At 50.6% G+C, this 20,260-nt stretch overlaps 1 protein-coding gene across 1 annotated transcript; it reads right to left on the reverse strand.

Annotated features, from left to right (window-relative positions):
• Window positions 1–269: 269 nt before the first annotated feature.
• Dnaja4 (DnaJ heat shock protein family (Hsp40) member A4) lies at window positions 270–19,938 on the reverse strand. Its single transcript, XM_004660435.2, has 8 exons — window positions 19,800–19,938; window positions 19,155–19,293; window positions 12,625–12,805; window positions 9,700–9,804; window positions 8,728–8,955; window positions 7,524–7,754; window positions 2,399–2,499; window positions 270–2,237 (listed from the first exon to the last, which is right to left on the reverse strand). Exons 1-8 carry the CDS (start codon window positions 19,880–19,882, stop codon window positions 2,022–2,024), a joined length of 1,284 nt encoding a protein of 427 aa, XP_004660492.2. The 5' UTR covers window positions 19,883–19,938; the 3' UTR covers window positions 270–2,021.
• Window positions 19,939–20,260: the final 322 nt, after the last annotated feature.

Genomic DNA, 20,260 nt, shown 5'->3' on the forward strand with positions numbered 1-20,260 from the left:
ACAGTCTTCTGTCGGCTCTCCTGCCTTGTGTGCTCATCCTGCCGCCGCCAGGTTGGGCCTCCCCCAGGCAGGGGCTTCTGGGACGGCATCTCTGCAGAGCCCTCATCCTCCTATCCACTACCCCAGCTCTTCACAGCCGTGACCACCCACTCAGCACTCACCCCATCCCTAAGAGGGAAGCTCCCTGACAGTGGAGAACACGTTCCTTTTATCAGCCACCGTAAGCTGGCGCCAAGCCCCCGAGTGCGCAAGAAAAGGCAAAGCCGCTGTCTCATACCAGCTCAGCTTTAATTGTAAGGTGACAGATGTACAGGTGGAATAAAAGTTTAAGCAACACCCTTCAGAGTCTACTTACATAGGAAAGAGGAGCTGATACAAATTTTGTTCCATCACCAACTAAACAGTAGTTCTCTAGCAGAAATTTATTAGAAAGTCACAGCACGGAAACAACACCCTGGAGCTGTGGTCCATGTATGAAGTGGTTTTCACAAGGGCTTAGTTGGAAGAATCAGCTGGAAGTCTACCCTTGGTTAAGGCAGGCACAAGCGGGCTCTCTGTACTTTAAGCAAATTATATTCTACTAGCCAGCAGTGTTTTTGGGGGAGTCTGGTCCAACCAGCCAGCCTTGAGTTCCACCTGCCATGGGTCTCTTCTGCCCTTTGACACTCCTAGGGGAAGTCCTTGGTCTGAGTCAAACTCTCAGCTGCTATAAGATCAAATGTGGGTGGATCTGACAGGTTAAGATCTAATAGTTAACCCAGCAGCCTAAAAGGCAGGGCTGCTTTCTTTTTTCTTTTTTTAAATCATCGTTTGTGGGGAAGAAATGAGCAATAATGGCTAAAAGACTGAGGTAAGCCTGACTCAAGGTGCAGGGTCTCTGTCGCTGCCAGGAGTAGAGTAAGCTCTCCCCTGCAAAGGGGGCTATCATTGTCAGTGGCAGTTGATGAAAACTAGAATTGGGTTAGTTCCATTCTCGCCCAGTATCACTTGAGCAAGAAGCCCTTTGTAAGATGGCCGGGGCAGTAAGGAACGTCCTTTGGAAAAGAGCTGAATCAGAGAATGAGGTGGAAAATACTGAAATTTTAATATCATTCTAGACCTCAAGCCATCCAGGGTCACCAGTCAGAGACATGGGGCTGGCTGTGCTGTAGGGACAAACCCCCAGCGTCCTCCCTTGGGCTCTGCTCTTGCCCTGAGGCTGCCTGGGACACGGAAGGGTTTCACCTTCTAAACAAGTAAGCACTTGGGTGGGAGACCATTACAAAGGTTATCAACAGAAAAGCTTCCAAACCACAAAAGCCAAAGTGTGGGGTCACAGGCAAATGGCTTTTATCAGCTTGTCATTTCAAACCCTGGTTTGTCCTCATTACGGGGCTTGGAAAGTTCAAACCTTCCAGGAGAGACAGGCAGACCCACAACTCGCTCTAAGCACGCAGGAGGGCAGGACAGCTCATGAGTGCAGCCCACTCGGTATGAACCAGGTACGGGGCACCAAGTCCATTCCACTGAGCTTTTATTCCTCAAGAGGTTCTAGAATCTCAATTCAGAAATGTCAGTAGCAGACCTGAGTTCATGCCTCAATGGCTCTGCCACAGGACGGAGGGAAGAGAATCCAGAGACTAGGGACAGGCCAGGACACGGACTTGGTGCCCAGGTGTTGGTTAGGGGCCAAGTGTGGCTCTCTGGGCCGTGCTTCGTGGAACTGAACCAAGGCAAAGCCACTAGCAGCACCAAGTGCTGGGGCCGCACTGGCATCTCCAGTGTTCTGCAGGTAGAAATGAACAGATTCCGTATGCAGACTAGAGGCGAGTGAACTTAAAACATTTAAATAGAAATCAGCTATAACTTAAATTACAATCAGAAGAGAAACAAAAGAAAACCCAAAAGACACTCAGCAATGGAGAATGCTGAACATATACACAGGACACCCCAAACACGAGGCCAGTAAAGTGATGCCATTTTCATTGTGCCAACGTTACATTCATCACGTGCTAGTCCAGCAGGCCTTACTGCGCCGCCCGTCAGGCTGTCTGGCACTGCACTCCCGCGCGGGGCCCGTCCTCCTCCTCCTCGTAGGCCTCCCGGTGCTGGCGCCAGTTCTGCTCGCTGGGGTTGAACTCCTTCAGCTCCACCTGCTCCATGTCTTCGGAGACTCTCACCTTCTGCCGAGGGGGCAGCAGGGCCTCCAGCTGAGGAAGCTTCTCCTGAGAAAGCCAGTGTTTTTCAGGGAAGACGACCTGCAAGGGGCGAGCACAGAGGGAGGTGGTGTGGTGTGGTGGTGTGTCTTCCCTTGCAGCTCAGGCATGTCCCGAGAGAGAGAGAGAGAGAGACAGAGAAAGACAGAGACAGAGACAGAGAGAGAGACAGAGACGGGGGGAGGGGAGAATGGTGCACTTACTAAAAACTGTATGATCAGAGTCCCTTTTTCCAGGGGGGCTTTGTAGATGGGCATCCCCTCGTTGCGCACACATTTCAGGTCCCCGTGCTTTATCACCTCACCTGCCAGAGAAGATGTCATTTATGAAAGGGGATAGACAGGAGGCCTTAAGAAGTCAACCTCCTCTAGATGGTACCAAGGTGACTCTGGCAAGGGCTGAAGGAGGTGAGCCCTATAGCTGTCAGGCACGGGGTGAGCGATGGGTTAGGACTCTGGCCCAGGCTCTGGACTCCAGCAGTGTGTCAAAGACACAGCACACTGAGGCCGCCACCGGGACACAGGAAGGCTTGGTACAAGGGAACTGAGCCTGCTGGCCTCCATGCCATGACAGTGGGGTCAAAGTGCCCTTCACAAACTCAGGCAGAGCTTGGAGCAACACAAGGCTTCCCAGCCGGGCGTGGTGGCGCACGCCTTTAATCCCAGCACTCGGGAGGCACAGGTAGGAGGGCTGCCATGAGTTCGAGGCCACCCTGAGACTACATAGTGAATTCCAGGTCAGCCTGAGCTAGAGTGAAACCCTACCTCAAAGAAACCAAAACAGGGGGCTTCTCAGAAGATCCCTAGCTCCCCCCTCAGGTGACAGCCAGCTTCCTGGGGAGGGGACTCCAGGCAGCCCCTTTCTTGGTTACAAAGTACTTGCTCTTCATTGGCTGGTGAGCTGGGATGCTCTCCCCACCTGCACCAACTCACTCTGTCATTGGCAAGACCTTAAAGGGCATTGTAGAAGTGCAGATCCCAAGGCTCCCAGGCTCTCCCCAAGACTAAAAACAGTATTTCCCTCCAGGCATGGAAGAGGTGCCCTTTAGTCAAGAAAATAGACAAAGGGCTTAGTGGTAAAACAGCTCACCTAGGAGACTCCGTGTTCAAACCCCAGCACCGCATAACAAAAAAGAAAAGGAAACTGAGGCAGGTGTGGTGGCGCACGCCTTTAATCCCAGCACTCGGGAGGCAGAGATAGAAGGATCACCATGAGTTCGAGGCCACCTTGAGACTCCATAGTGAATTCCAGGTCAGCCTGGGCTAGAGTGAAACCCTACCTCGAAAAAAAAGAAAAGGAAAATATACAAAGAGAAGAAAAATGGGAAAGGAGGTGGAGAGGAAGGTAAACACTGATTTATCCAGCAGTTTCTGTTTCTCCCCTAGGAGGGTACTCAACACAGAAAGCAGCATCTTTCAGAGAAGCATTTAAATCCCTCATGTGGGCTCTGAAAACTACAGTATGCCGATGCCTCTATGCTAAAGTCATTTAAGGGCAAGGATGACTCAGTCACTGCCTGTGTGGGTGGTGAACAGGCCCGAGCTGCTGGGCTTTACATGCTGTGAGTGGATAGTTTTGTTGTTTGTTTTTCGAGGTAGGGTCTCACTCTAGCCCAGGCTAACTTGGAATTCACTATGGAGTCTCAGGGTGGCCTCGAACTCATTGCAACTCTCCTACCTCTGCCTCCCAAGTGCTGGGATTAAAGGCATGTGCCACCATGCCCAGCCTGGTGGATTTTTTGGAAACACTTTGTGTGTCCTGATTCTGCCAAGCGGCCTTTCTTGCTTTTCTCAAAGCCAGTGGCCCATGCTTCTGCTCCTGACTCGCTGAGAGCCCAGAGCCCAAGTACGAGAGACCACAGGTTAGGAGGAGGGGGAAAAACCCAACCACCTCTGCCAACAGGTAGAGGTTGTGGCTCCAAAGTGACTTCATTAACCTCTCATGAGCTGAGGGGTTCTGGCAAGGCAAGTGGCCCAACAGTGGAGGGAAAGGAAGAGGAAGTAAAAGGGGCGGGGGGGGGGGGAGAAGCCAAACTGAGGAGGGAAGGGGCCCGGATGTAGCTCCACTGGCAGAGTGCTTGCCTAGCATGGAGCCCTGTTTCAGCCCCAGAAGCACATACACCGGGCACGATGGCTCTCGCCTGTAAGCCTAGCACTTGAAAGGCACAGGCAGGAGGAGCAAGACCAGTGTTGTACTCGGCTACACAGCAAGTTCGAGAGGCTTGGGAAACAGCCTGCCTCAAAAATGGGAGAAGGGACCTGGAGAGATTGCTTAGTGGTTAAGGTGCTTCTCTGAGAAGCTAAAGAACCTAGGTTCGATTCCCTAAGACCCACGTAAGCCAAATGCACAAGGTGGCATATGCATCTGGAGTTTGTTTGCAGTGGCTAAAGGCCCTGGTATGCCCATTCTATCTGTCTGTCTCCTTCTCTAACAAATAAAAGTTTTTAAAAAGTGGGCCAGGCGTGGTGGTGCACATCTTTAATCCCAGCACTGGGGAGGCAGAGGTAGGAGGATCACCGTGAGTTCAAGGCCACCTTGAGACTACATAGTGAATTCCAGGTCAGCCTGGGCCAGAGTGAGACCCTACCTCAAAAAACCAAAAAAAAAAAAAAAAAAAAAAAAAGAAAAGAAAAGAAAAAGAAAAAAGTGGGCTGGAGAGGTGGCTTAGAGGTTAAGGTGCTTGCTTGTGAAGCCTAAGGACTCAGATTCAATTCCGCAGAACCTATGTAAGCCAGATGCACAAGGTGGCATATGTGTCTGGAGTTCATTTACATTGGCTAAAGGCCCTGGTGCACCCATTCTCTCTCTCTCCCTGAAATAAAATATATTTTAAAGTAAAAGTAGGGGCTGAAGAAAGGGCTTAGTGGTTAAGGTGCTTGTCTGCAAAGCCAAAGGACCCAGGTTCATTTCCCCAGAACCCACATAAGCCAGATGTACAAGGGGGCACATGCATCTGGAGTTCCGTTTGCAGCAGCTGGAGGCCCTGGTGTGCACCTTCTTTCTCCCCCCGCCCCCCCCACCCGGCCTATTTCTCTATTTCAAATAAAGAAAAATAAATAAAAAAAGTAGAAGGAGACACCTACAAGAAGAAAGGTGAGAAGAACAAACCACTTGAAATCAACAGGTTTCCAGGGCCTCACTGCCTTCCTTCTACTTAAACAGGGTTTGCACTTCCCTCCCCCAGGATCTCCTTCCCCATGATCCTCACTTCCATCCTTGGCTGCCCTGTTCTGTGGACTGGGGTCAGGGGGAGGTGGCAGGAGTGCTGAGCTCACATGCTGCCCAGGGCCCTGCTCCAGGGAGTACGGCCAAGCTGACCTGACCTCACATCGTCCACCCTTAGCCAAGGATGGGCTTTTCCAGATCAGTCACACAGATGCTACCAGCCCCAGCTCTCAGAGCACGGGCTGTGACAGCTCAAGAAGGCCTGGAGCCACCAGGCATGGCTCTGTTCACAACCAGTGGCCTGGGACCTCCTGTGAGCTACAGTGCTTCAAGTGAGGGCAGGGGCTGGGCACCTGGGCAGGCCTGTGGAATGGAGCCTAAAGAAAGGTGTTTGAATTTTTAAAACGTGGTGGGCCACACCTTTAATCCCAGCACTTGGGAGACAGAGGTAGGAGGATCGCCATGGATCCAAGATTAGCCTGGGCTAGAGTTGAGACCCTTTCTCAAAAAAAAATTTTTTTTCCACTCAAATTCTGCATCATACTGCAGAACTTCTCACTAATCCTTGATAAGTATGAGCACACAGCACAGCTGAGAAATGGGGCGAGATGCTAATAGGCAGCTCATACATGGGTGAGCCTTGTACATTTTACAACTCAATGATGTTTCTGAGCCAGGTGTGGTGGCACAGGCTTGAATGTCAGGACTAGGGAGGCAGGAGGAGGAGGACTGCCATGAGTTTGAGGATATCCTGAGAGTACATAGTGAATGATTCCAGGTCAGCCTGGGCTAGAGCAAGACTCTATCTCAAAAAAAGAAGAAGAAAGAAAGATGCTTTTGAAAGGAACTTGCTTCACCACAGCCAGCTAGTCTTGATTTTGCAATCCTCTGATTTTGCTTCAGCCATATAAGTATTGGGGTTTTAAGTATGTACCTCCATACCCAACTCTTAAATTTGAATTTTTTTCAAAAGACCATAAAAGGTCAAGGCTTAGAAACTGTTTTCAGAATAACTCCGGCAGAGGAGGCACCAGATGGAGTCAAAGAAAGGAGGGTTGTCAGAGAAAGAAACAAGACCAGAAAGAGAACAGACAGGAAGAGAAATAGGCAGAGGCAGAAAGTCAAGGTCCAGGAAGGTGGCCAGGGAGAGGGAGCAGCTCTGGTGTCCCCGCCCCACTGACTTATCACGGGCCACCATAGCGGTGCACAGACCTATCAATCGGCTACTGCTCCCCATCCCTGACACCACCCCTTAGTCTCTAGATGGCCACAGGCAGTCTGCTTGTGGCTGGTGTGAACCTCTGGACACCCGGGTGACTTTGCTTCCACACTGTGCACGCATCTTGGCTGGGCACAGGTGGCCTTCATGCTATTCACAATAGCTCCAAGTCAAGGTCTGCCCAGCCTCTGCCCAGCTCTGTCCCTTCTAAGCAAGTGCTCTAGGCACACGTGGCCTCAGTGAACATGAACCTTCCCGGGTGCTGAGAGCCCGGTGCCTGTGCAGGGGTCAGGCTGAACCCAGCCCCTGGGCGCCCTTTTTCAGCAGCATAGAGGCAGCTCCTGTGTACAGACAGTCCTTGTGGAACCTTCCAAGGACATGCTCACAGCCAATGACGCTGCCCCCCAGGAAAAGTCCATTTTAAAGTCTATTCTCATGTGTAAGAGACAGAAGCAAGAGGAAGATGTGGACTAATCAGCCCCTGCTGCCATCTGTGTTCCTATATACAGCAGGTTTGCAAGCTTAAGGGTTTTTTTGTTGTTGTTGATTGGGTTTGTTGGTTCCTTTGGTTTTGTTTTTTTGAGGTAGCTCAGGCTGACCTGGAATGCACTGTATAATCTCAGGGTGGCCTTGAACTCACAGTGATCCCACCTCTGCCTCCTGAGCGCTGGGATTAAAGGATGTGTGCCACCACACCCGGCTTTTTAAGTTTAATTAGAAGATTTCAGCTAGAATTTCAGACCTGCAAGGTGCCTATTTGAGGCTCCTCCTCCCACTCTAGGAGAATGGTTAAGAAACTTGTAAGATTCTCCAGTCATCCGAGATGACTGTCATTGAGAGACTATCAAGTCATAATACCTTATATAAAGAACAAAACGTGCAAGCAGGCTGACGTGTGGAGGAGAACGAGGCCAGCGTGCAGAACAGGAAGAGCAGAGCGTTACCTGATTTGGATGTAATAATGAGGACACGGTCATCCAGTGTATTTATTGTCTTCTTGAAGCCACAAAGAGCTTCAGAAAGCTGAATTTTCATTTTCATGATCAAGTCATGGCCTCGTCTCTGAAAGACACTATGATCCTTCTGATCAAGCACAATTATGACATCGCCAGGCTCCAGCTCAGGCTCCTGATCTCCTTCTCCATGAAATAGTATCTTTTGCCCATCCTTCATACCTATGAAACATCACCCCTTTCTGATTAGCCATTCCTCACAACAGCCAGAGCTTCCCAGAGCTTTTAGGGATGGGACTTGGAGGTCTGGGGGGGGGGGGGTTCTTCATACATTAAGCCTCCCAACCTCACATGGCCACAGGGAGAGGTGGTGCTGGCACTGTCACTGAAAAATGACGTTTCACTTCCACCAGTGGCCCTGTGCAGGGCACAGCTGGGAGAGCAAATCAGGCCCCACATGTGGCCAGGCCACACTCGTCAGCCCCAGGAGCTGAGGTGTGACACTGAAGCCAGTCTGGTGAGGTCATCACCCACTTCCTGGTGCAGGCTGGGTTCCCTGGCTCCTGGGCGTGAAGGGGAAAGCTCAGCCCAGGTGCGTTCCTTTCTAGCATGCTGGTGTGCACACAAGCAGAGGGAAGGTGTGCTTAAACGAGAAGTCTTCTCACAACACCTGTTTTGGTTTGGTTATTGATTCTTTAAATTTTGGTCTCATCTTGGTTTCATCTGACCTATGGCATATGTGCTATCAGAAACCCACAGGATATATTTGGGTATTTGGAAAATAGCTGGGAGTGATATTAAAATGATGGCCAGACAACTGCAGGAGGGAAACGTGGGGAAAGGAACATGCTGGTGCAGAGACTTGACCAAGCTCTGACAGCCCGTGAGCAATCGAAGCTGTAAGGACAAGATATTCCAGAAGATTCTGAAGGGTGGCTGGAAAAGAGCAACTGAGCAAAACTGAGGTCAAGACCCTTCAGAGCATTAGAAAACCTTGAAAAGGTTGTGAACCCTAAGGGTGTAGACCTCAGCAGGAAACGGTGGGCGACTAAGCAAGGCCGGGAAAGGTCATGGGAAGAGGCCCTAGTAAGAAAAAGGGCTGCTGGCAGCCATGGTCCTTTTAAGTGTATGTCTGACACCCACCCGGGGGCGCCATTAGCAGGGACCGCGGTCCGCTTCCCGCCCGCAGCCTCACCTTTCTCCACGTGCACCTCGATGATCTTCTTCTCCCGGATCACCTTGGCGCCGCTGCATTCTTCGCAGCGGTCCTTGGGGTTGATGCGCTCACCCTGGCCCTTGCACTCGATGCACACCGTCTGGATCTGCTGCACCATGCCAGGCCCGATCTGCTGGATGTGGATCTGCATGCCCCGCCCCTTGCACAGTGGGCACTTCTCCACGGATCCCTTCTTCCCACCAATGCCTGCAGAGGGGAGGGACATCGGGAAAATGAGAGCGCTGTGTTCTTCCCTGGCCAGGCAGAACGCGACTAAGGGATCACGCTGGACACTGGGGCTGGAATTCTATTTACGAACATGGAAAGCAGTGTAGAAGGGCAGATCATATCTAGATGTTGAACATGGCCTCAAACAATTATGTTGGGAGATGCATTACCCCAAATGTATTACTCTAGCTTTGTTAAATGCACTGTTGGGGTGCAAAGCACTCACGCTCACAGGTACGTGAGAAGCTGGGGGACTGTGAAGCTCTAGCACACATGGGGGCGGCTGCACAGCTCAGCCAGTTCTCTGGGGAACGACGTGTATCCTGAAGTCACCAGACCTGACTTCTTGAAAACACAGATCTTGAAACTGTATTTAATTACATTATGCAAATAAGGCCTCAGAGGGACACAGCACACCTGACTCCTCTGTGTGCCGTGCTGCAAGGTCCACAAAGCTGGCAGTCCCTGCTGTGTCCCGGCACACAAACCACCCACTCCCACGTCACCCCAACTGTCTTGATTTTGAAGCTTTTCAAATGACTGTTAACATAGTAAACGTATGTACAAACGCCTGACTTTCGGGCTACCTGTTTGCAAACTGCCTGCACCTCACATTCAAAAGGATCAATTACTTTTCTTTGCACTGGGCAACAGAAAGGACTCTGCCTGTTTCCAGATCTAAGGGATCAGAGCTGTGACAGCCATTCAAAAATAAAGTTTTACCTTCGCATTTCTCACAAATTACATTCTTCTGGAGGGCCAATTTCTTTGTGACTCCATTATATAAGTCTTCCAGAGTTACAGACAACTGGTGTACAACATTCTTGCCTTACCAGGGTAGGAAGAAGCAGCCAGTTAGTAATATCTTAAATATTCTACTGTATTACATACCACCCACATGACCCTTATTGAGTCCCCATAAGGAGAATCAAAGCTCAGTCCTGGGCCCTTCACCCCCCTCCCAGAGAAGCAGTTCTTCCATTACACCAGTCCATCCTACTGCCCCTGCCAAAACAGAGAACTAACATTTGCCTAGCCATGAGCTAGTTATGCGATCACTGATAGTGGTCAACAAAAAGACTGTCTGCCTTCATTTCTGGGGGCAGGGAGACCGCTGAGACCTGAAGGCAGTTCACCGGTGAAACTATGACGGAAGCCCTTCCTTCCCTCAGATGACGTGGCATCTGGTCTGGCCCTCTCATTGAATCTCTTCCTTGGGTGCCTGGCTTTTCACTTTCTGAGCCCTGCTGTGGCCTACAGCCACGTGGGGGCTCTTTCCTCCCCTATGGCCAAGTCTGGCTTCTGTCTTTAGTCCTCAGGGTGGTAGTCGCTGCACTGGCGATGTGCCCACTCAGGAGGACTGACAGCATCGAGACCTTCTCTGTTGCCCCAGCATTTCTGCAGTCACTGGGACAAGGTGTCCTGTTTTACTGGCTGTCAGCTTTGAGAGATGACTTAATTAAGGGTGTGAGGTTTTTCCTCTGAAGACAGCAAGAGAATACCCACAATTTTGGCAGCGCACCCAGAGGGCAGGGATGGGAATCTTCCCCTTATAAGCATGTTGTGATTTTCAGGATGTTGCGTTCGCAGGATTGACACCCAAGCTTTCTAAAGCTCAAAGTCAATTATAATGTGAGAGCAAATATGTTTACCCAGGGGCTTCTCGTTGACCAAAGCCATACTTCTTAAAACCCATGCAGAGCTGATTGTATTTGGAAGTGCACCAAGCTTTGGCTATCCATCTGGTCTTAGGATCCAGAGTGGATCGTCAGCAGTGAACTGATGGGCAGGGAGGGGCTCGGTCACAGACGATTCAGAAATGACAGCAGGCAGTTTGGCAACAGATGAGATGTAGAAAACTGAGGCTGGGGGCGTAGTTCAGTGGGCAGAGTGCTTGCCTAGCATGCACGAAACCCTGGGTTCAGTCCCTAGCACCTCATAAACCAGGCAGGGTGCCACACACCTGTAACACCAGCATTTGGGAGGTGAAGGAAGGAGGATCAGAAAATGAAGATCATTCCCAACTACAAAGAAAGTTGGGAGGCCAGACTGGGATGTATGACAACCTGTCTCCAAAAGAGGAGGGCGCTGGGCATGGTGGCACATGCCTTTAATCCCAGTACTCCAGGAGGCAGAGGGAGGAGGATCACTGAGAGTTTCAGTCTACCCTGAGACCACATAGTTAATTCCAGGTCAGCCTGGACTAGAGTAAAACCCTATCTAAAAAAAAGAGAGAGAGAAGGAGGGGCTGGAGAGATGGCTCAGTGGTTAAAGGCACTTACTTGCAGAGCCTACTGGCCTTTGTTCAGTCCCCTAGTGCCCACATAAAGCCAGATATATAAAGTGCACTTGCACCTGGAGTTTTTCTGCAGCTTCAAGAGGCCAACCTACCCACTGTCTTCCCCTCTCCCTCCCATCCCCCTCTCCCCTGGCCTTGAAAATAAAAATATTTTCTAAAACCCTAAATATGGGCCAGGCGTGGTGGCGCATGCCTTTAATCCGCACTCGGGAGGCAGAGGTAGGAGGATCACCATGAGTTCGAGGCCACCCTAAGGCTACCTAGTGAATTCCAGGTCAGCCTGGGCTACAGCAAGACCCTATCTTAGGGAAAAACAAAACAAAACAAAAAAAAAAAACCAACCAAAAACCCTAACAACAAAAAAGAGATGGGAAGAAAGGGAGGAGGATGGGGGAAGCAAATCCCAGAACTCAAAATCAGAAGCCTGGGACCATTCAGGGGGAAAAAAAAAAATTCCTTATTCACCTCGTGGGAATAAGGCTATTAATCTACACCATAATGCCTTCTTTAAAAACAAAAAGGCAGGTCATTTATTTTATAAAGATTTTAAAACAGAAAGAGTTGAATTTTGTTACTCAGAAAAATCCCACACTGGCTGAGATGCGGCTGCCCTGAACAGCAGGGTCCCAGCCAGGATAATGAGAGGGCCTGCAGGCCCTGGCGCAGGTAGGGGACCAAGAGCCAGGGCGGAGGGCAGACGGGGAGGAGAGAAGCATTCTTGGTAGAGGCTTCACTTAGCGGAGAGGTGCCACTTCTGTCCCTTACAACATCATGGTGCCCAATCCCACACAGCAGGAGACAGCAAGAAGAATTTAAGCTTACTCTTTCCTTCATCTGTTTGCCTGCTTTGAGACCAGGTACCACTACACATCTCAGGTTGGCATGGAACTTAGCATCCTCCCTCCCCAAACTCAAGGGGACTGAAATTACAGGTGTGCCACCTCACCCAGCTGACCTTCTAGCCTGTCCACAGTCCCATCCAGTCCTTTATGTGAGGTGTCTGATATAAGATGTACAAGAGATCCCAGCAGCCTGAGTTACTAACAAATAGTGAACTCTTTAACTTGATCCCCAAACATAACAATCACACCCCTTTGAAAGCATGATCCATCTCAAGCCAGGCATCGTGGTGCACGCCTTTGATCCCAGCACTCCGGAGGCAGAGGTAGGATGATCACTGTGAGTTCGAGGCCAGCCTGAGACTATATAGAAAATCCAGGTCAGCCTAGGCTAGCGCGAGACCCTGCCTCAAACAGAAACAATAACAAAACATGATCCATCCTGAACCCAGCAACATGTACAATTGTGGTAACATAACCATTGCTTACATTTCTTTAAAAAATATTTACCTCTTCTCTCTCTAGCCATCCGTCCTCCACCACCAAAGAACATGTCAAAGATGTCCATGGGTGAGGAGAAGCCGGGGCTGCCAGAGCCTCCTTCTTTAATTGCTTGTTCTCCGCCTTGGTCATAAATGTCCCTTTTCTTTGGATCTGAAAGTACTTCATATGCCTGGGATATAAGTTTAAACTTTAAAAAGAAAAAGAAAGAAAGATTGTAAAAGAGGCATGGAGAGGTATGAGTTGTTCTCTTAAGCAAGCCTACCATCCAAATGAAACACCGTGACAGAAGGGTCACGCACCAGCCCCTCAAGCTGCCCAGCTAGTGCCCAACACTTTCTGTATTGACAGCATGTCTGGAGAGATGGCTCAGCAGTTAAAGGCTCTTGCTTATAAAGCCTGACAGCCTGAGTTCAATTCCCCAGTACCCATGTAAAGCCAGACACACAAAGCGACACATGTGTCTGGAGTTCCTTTGCAGTGGCAGGAGGTCCTGGTGTGGCCCCCACTCCACATACACTTCCTCTCTTTCTCGGTCTCAAATAAATAAATAAATAATATTTTAAAAAGCCAGGCGTGGGGGCACACGCCTTGAGTCCCAGCACTCAGGAGGCGGAGGTAGGAGGATCACCGAGAGTTCAAGGCCACCCTGAGACGACATAGTGAGTTCCAGGTCAGCCTGGGCTAGGGTGAGAACCTACGTCAAACAAACAAAATAAAGTGAGATGCACAAGGCACATACCAAGGGGCTGGTGGTGGGGACATTGTGAGGACACAGTCAGAAAGCACTTTGTTTGCAGCAGACGGGAAGCTACAGAGTGCAGTGGAGGCTCAGTGGTAACTAGGCACCACTCAGGACTCTAGGTGCTCCTATGGTTTCTAGCTCACAGGAGTCACTTGACTAGCTTACAAGTGTGAAATTCAACTACAGGCATCTGGGAGCACCAGCCGGCGTGTCAGGTACCGCGTGCGGACCTGTACTCCTGCTCTTCCCCGAGTCCTGCCCGCCCTGCCCACAGTCCCCTCTGTATCTCCGTTACCAGCCTGGAGTTCCTCCTGCCAACAAACCCTGGCAGCGCTGTGTTTGCTCTGTGTCTCCGGCACCTGGAGACAGACGCGCTACCTATGTATGCACACCTGCTCAGAATCCAATTACGAGAGAAACAAACCAAAACAAAACAGAAAAGCCAGACTAAGTAAGAGGCATTCTGCAAATCTAAAAGACAGTAAAACTGGGATGGACAGATGATTTAGCAGTTAAGGCATTTGCCTGCAAAGCCAAAGGACTCAGGTTCGATTCTCCAGGACCTGCATAAGCAGATGGACGAGGTAGTACATGCATCTGCAGTTTGTTTGCAATGGCTACAGGCCATTGCAATAAATAAAGATCCCCCCCCCAAAAAAGATAGTAAAACTAAACGCAATGGGTGATTGGAGTGTATCCTGAATAGGTTAAAAGAAAGGGGGACGTTTATAAATGACATGATTGGAACAAGTGGGAAATACAAATTTAGTTTTTCAATGTGAAAATTCTTACATCTGGTAGGAGGATCACTGTGAGTTCGAGGCCAGCCTGGGACAACAGAAGAGCTCCAGGTCAGCCTGGGCTAGTGCGGGTCTACCTAAAAAACAACAATTCTTGTGTCTGATAACTGTACCATGATTACCTACACGGACGTCCTTGTTCCCAGGGAAAATGCGTTAAACCACCGAGCACTGAACGGTTCTACGACGGACACGTTCCACTCTCAAAAGCCTTAGCAAACAGCACTGGTCATGCTAAGAGATGACAGAGTGTGTGTGGCAACTGATCTGTAAAAGGTGAGGTCAGGTGGAAAATATGCCAGTGTGCCTCGTCCCAGTCTCTTTTAAGTATTTGGACATCTCTAAAATAAAATCAGGATACTAGAACATGCTAATTCCATCCTTCCTTCCTGTTGCCATTGTCTGTATTGGCTGAGGTTACCTGGACCACTACAATGACCTCCTCACTGTTCCCCACCAAACCTGTGAGCTGTCACCCTTCCTTTACATGGGTACTGGGGAATTGAACTCAGGCTGTATTACCTTCCGTAATATTTCTCCTTTTTTTCTTCCCTCCCTTCCTTTCTCTTTCTTTCTTTGGAAACACGGTTAGGCCTAGACTAGCCTCAAGCTCAACGGTCCTCAGCCTCCCCCTGTTCCCATCTGCTTCAGTCTCCTTGTACTTCCTGAGCACTGCCACTTAGGAGCACAGCCTCCCTCCTCTTTCAAGCCTTCACTGAAAGCCCTCCTTCTCAGGGAGCCCACACCCTAGCTTTCCAACGCAGGCCCACCCCACCACCACCCAGAGGCTCCCGGCCCTCCCCCGGTGCATGGTCTTCTACCACGCCACGCCTCCGCCACAACACAAGCCCCATGAAGATGGGGAATTTTGTCAGCTTGGCCCACAAGGGCATCCCTGAGCCTGCAACTGTGTCTGCCGGGTGGACAAGACTTGGTAAATATTTGTGAAATGAACAGCTCAATTCTGGGAATTCAGAGATGAATAAATGAGGATGGCTCTTGGCCCTACAGAGACCTTTAGTTTCAGGGAAAGATGTATACATAACTATCTCGCACTGCTGCGGCTCCAGGAACTGCACAAGAGGGAGGGAAAAAAAAAAAAGTATTCTGGGGCTGGCTCAGTGGTTTAAGGAGCTTGCCTGAAAAGCCTCATGACTGGGGTTCAACTGCCCAGTACCCACATTAAGCCAGATGCGCACTGGTACATATATCTGGAATTCATCTGCATGAATGGTATGTCTATTCTCTCCCTCCCTCCCCACCCCCTCTCGTTTTTGTCTCTCTTCTATCTCTCTCTGCTTGCAAGTAAATAAATAAAAATATTTATTTTTAAAAAGTGCCAGGTGTAGTGGCTCACACCTTCAACCCCAGCACTCAGAAGGCAAAGGGAGGAAGATCACTAGGAGTTTGACGCCAGCCTGAGACTACATAGTGAACTCCAGGTCAGCCCGGACTAGAGAGAGACCCTATCTCAAAAAAACAAAACAAACACACACAAAAAGTGCTGAAGTGGTGGTTCCTGCCTTTAGTTCCAGCATTTGGGAGGCAAAGGTAGAAGGATTGCCATGAGTTCAAGGCCACCATGAAACTCCATAGTGAATTCCAGGTCAGCTTGGGCTACAGTAAGACCCTACTTCGAAAAATATATATATAATATGTATTATTATATTATATATGATTATATGTTTTTCAAAGTAGGGTCTATATAATGTGTGTGTATGTGTGTGTGTGTATGAAGACATAAATATTGGAATCGATAGAGATGCCAGGTCACTCCATGTTCCGTGGACTCTTGACCAAGAACAATAACTAATAAACCATAGCTAATAATTATAACTTTACAAGCTATGCTGAAATCTCATAAGGCCATCAGTACCATATACAAGGCACAAAGACCTTTTGATACATTAGTTCTCACATTTCTGCAAATAAATACGTACCACATACCAACACCTCTTCAAAAACTGAATCATACCCAGGCGTGGTGGCGCACGCCTTTAATCCCAGCACTCAGAAGGCAGAGGGAGGAGGATCACTGTGAGTTCGAGGTCAGCCTGAGACTACACAGTGAATTCCAGTTCAGCCTGGGCTGGACGTGTGATCTTACCTCGAAAAATCAAAATAGAAAAATAAATAAAAAAGAAAGAGAAAAAAAAAGTCAGATCCCACCTGTCATCCCAGCACCTAAGAGGCTGAAGCAGAACTGTGAGTTTGAGGCCAACATAGGCTACAGGGTTAGATCCTGTCTCAAAGCAAGAAAACACAAGGAAAAAGACAAGACGAGCGTTGCCCACCCCCCACCACGTACCAGAGTGACCACATATGGTCACTCTCAGATTGGAGAGGCACGTGGGTGTGTATGGTATGTTCTTGGTGGGTTTTCCTCTATTCTGAAACTTTTGGCACTGTTAGAAAAATCTGGTAGGATTTTTTTTTTTTTTTTTTACCCTAAAAAGCTGTTGTTCAAACTAAAAGTTGCAAAGAACTTGTCCAAAAGACCAAGCGCATCTTAATGCGCAGCCAAGAATGCGCCTATCACTGCTCGGAGGGGGACTATTTTGCTGACCTGCCTCCCTGTGTCTTGCCAAAAAACAAACCCCAACTGTGGCTAGAAGCGGCACAGACTCCACGCAGGGCCAACGCTTAGCAACCCAGGACAACAGAGCAAAGAAACAAAGAGCAACGCCCCAGTGGCCTTCTCAGTTGTCCTAGGGCAAGGTGGGGGGAAAAAAACTGGCTCAGTCTATTTTTGAAGGAGACATGAATACAGTGACCAACTTAGGTGAAAAAAAAAATAAAATAAAATAAACAAGTAAAACAGTGCCACCTGTGGCAGGTAAAGTAGACCAGAACTACACAGACTACACAAACCAGAAAAGGCCTGCGTATTAGTATGCATAGAGAACTGTAGGACCACAACAGGAAGTATTTGGTGAGTGAATGAATGAACGAACTAATGAATGAGGCTTCTCTGGGAAAATTCACAGCAGTTTGTATAAATGGGGTCCCCAGCCGCCCTTCCCTTTTCCTTTCCTTCCAACCCACGCCTATGGAGGTGATCTCCTCGCACGTGGACGTTTTTGAAGAACATTTCTTCTTATGATATTATTATTCACTCAGCCAGCCCACAAACACTCTAGCACCTCACAGACCAGCTAGACACAGGGCACCCCTAAGTGGAGCAGGTATGAGACCAGTAACACCATCACAAGCAGGAAGAGCACAGGGCCACTGAGTCAGTGTATACTCAGAGGCAGACACTGAGAAAATGTCTTAGCAGAGAATGAAAAAGTAGGGAAGTCAAAGTCTTCCTGCCAATGGGCATATCACAGATCTCCCCCCTCCCCATATAGCACTTAACTTGGGTATCTGGCTCTAAATAGTTTTAACATAAAGGGCAAACAACCTACCCAGAGGGGCGTACAGAGGGTGAAAGCTTGTGGACATCAAAAGCTCACTCATCTTAACTAGTAACTAGACAGCCTTGAACTTCCTCTTGGTGAGTGCTATGAGACCTGAGGCAAGATGGAAGGCTTTCCCCCAACTTGCTGGTAGCCAGACTGCTGAAACATAAAATTAGAAGACCAGAAGCTCTCCCTAAAGGACAGTCTGACAGCAGTAAATGACATGAAACTGAGGGAGCATGTCTATGAATCACCAACACCATGCAGAAAAGCCCGTAACTTTAAAAGCTACAGTAAGCCACCTAAATATAGATGAGAGAGAACACAAATGGGTATAATGGTCTTACAGGGAAGCATTTTTAAACTTGTGACAGCCACGATTCAGCACATGTGGCTAAATATAAATATTCTATCATTGCTGCCACCCCGGCCAACCTTCCTTAAGTAGCTTGCCGGCTCCAGCTTGGAATTACTAATGCAGACAGGTATTTTGATCCGCGTGTGGTTTCCACAGGTCTAAATGCTAGACCCGGGCGAGCGGTGGCTTCAAAAGTGGTGCAAGTGTCATTGCTATCAGCTCTTGCCATAGCCCCACCTCCCAAGACTCATTTAGCACATCCAAAATCTGCCTAGAAAATGGCAAGGCATGAAGGGAGGAAGAGGATGGCTAACAAGCTTCCCTTCCAAGTCACCTATTCCGATGGGTCATGTCCTCCTTGGAGACAAATAAATAAATAAATAAATAAATAAATAAATAAAGCAGAAAGTGTGTTTCTGTAAATAAGGTGGAAAAGTTTAATTTAGAACCATGGAGCATTATCAGCCTGTCCTTGGTACTTAAGGATCTATAATGGGTCATTTGTCACAGAAGCCTGGAGTACACATTAGAAACAGATGTGTCAGGTTACAGACCTGTGTCCCTGCCTAATACCAAATAAATGTCTGCAAACTGTATCACAGATCAAATCCATTCAGCTACCCTGTCAAATGAGGGCGACGGTACAGCTCAGATTACAGAAATATATCTTTGGGAGGTTGATGCAAAAACAAGAAAACATAAGCAAAAAAAAAAAAAAAAGTAATTCGATACCAGCAATGCCCACCAAGTGTGTACAACTTCTGGTCAGGCGTGCCATGGTTTTTCCGTTTTGCTGGCTGCCTCTCCCAGAGGAATGCCAATAAAAACTGTGAAAACTGGGTTGCCACAGATCAACTCCGGTGCCTCCTCCGTTTGGGGCGCAATCGGTAGGTAGGGGCTCCATTAAACACTTGTCGAGTGGATGGAGGCATGACTGGACTGCGCAGGGGCTCTGGATGTGGGTCCCCCTGGACACTCCCCCCTCTCCCTCACCAGCCGCATCTGGGGGTGAACTGGGGTTTCGGACAAGTGCCCTCCACCGGCCACCTCTCTCCGGGCCCCCGCTTCAGGTGTCCCAGCCTCTCCAAGGAAACCTTGCAATCAATTCAGCCCGGGGGTGGGGGTTGGGGGAGATAACTAAAGTTGCCCGCGACCCCAGCCTCCCTCCCGATCCCCCCCCCACACACTCCCGAAAAACACCCTCGCTCACAGCCCGCGCCGCCGCCCCGCACCTTCTCGCCCTCATCCGGGTTCTTATCCGGGTGGTACTTGAGTGCCAGCTTGCGATAGGCCTTCTTGATCTCCTCCGGGGAGGCGCTGGGCTTCACCCCCAGGATGTCATAATACTCGGTCTCCTTCACCATCTTGTCTCTGCAGGGCGGGGCGGGTCAGCGCGCGGCGTCCCGGACGCCCCCCCTCCCCACCGACCCACCCACCCACCCCACCTGGGCCCGCGCCCCCCGCCGCCGCCGCCGCCGCCGGCGCGCGCGTCACGGCCACGGCCACGGCCACGGCCGCCGCTCCGGGTGGGTGGGTGATGGGGGGGGTGATGGGGGGCCGCCGGGGTGGAGGGGGGGGTTTGCGACTTCCTCCCGCGCGCTCCGGGCCGACCTCCGCACCGCGGGCGCGCACACTCGGCCGCGCACACTCGGCCGCCGGCTCCTCCGCCGCGGGGTTTTATTGGGCGCGCGCGGGCGGAAGGTTCCGCGCGGAGACAGTGACGCCACGAAGGCCCAGAACCTTCGCGGAGGTTCCGGGCGGTGCCCACCAACCCCCCCCCCACCCCTGGGTCCTCGGGGCAGCAGCCGGGCTCCCCCACCCCCGACCTCCCCTATCTCCCCACCACCACCACCACCACCACCACCACGAGCGCTCACCCGCTGTCCTCGGGCGCCGGCTCCTCCTCGGGCTGCCCGTCCGACTCCCCCGAGCTCCAGTTGTGACTGCCGCCCCGGGCCATGTCGGGGGCCTTGGGCGCCGGCTTGGGCGTGCAGGGTCCCTTGCGACGCCCGTCGCGCCGCCCCGAGGACGCCCCCTTGCCCTTGCGCGGCTCGGCGGCGACGACCCGCTCGGCGATGCGCTGCCCGCCGCGTCGGCGCGAACCGGGGGCCGAGGCGTTGGACTGGGACGGCTGAGCCCTGGGCACCCCACCCGGCCTCTCCCCTGGGGTGTGGCTGCCCTCTGTTTGGTCACTGCGGGGATGTGCCCTGTGGCCTGCTTCGGATTGTTGCACTTTCGCCGAGGTTGGGGTGCGTGGTGGCCCTCTGCCCGGGTGGAGCCCCCCAGCTTCGCGTGGCCCTGCACTGGCCGGTTTACCCCGTGGCATCCTGAGGGCTGG

The sequence above is a fragment of the Jaculus jaculus genome, chromosome 10 (genome assembly GCF_020740685.1).
Source record: "Jaculus jaculus isolate mJacJac1 chromosome 10, mJacJac1.mat.Y.cur, whole genome shotgun sequence".
In the NCBI taxonomy this organism is placed as follows: domain Eukaryota; kingdom Metazoa; phylum Chordata; class Mammalia; order Rodentia; family Dipodidae; genus Jaculus; species Jaculus jaculus.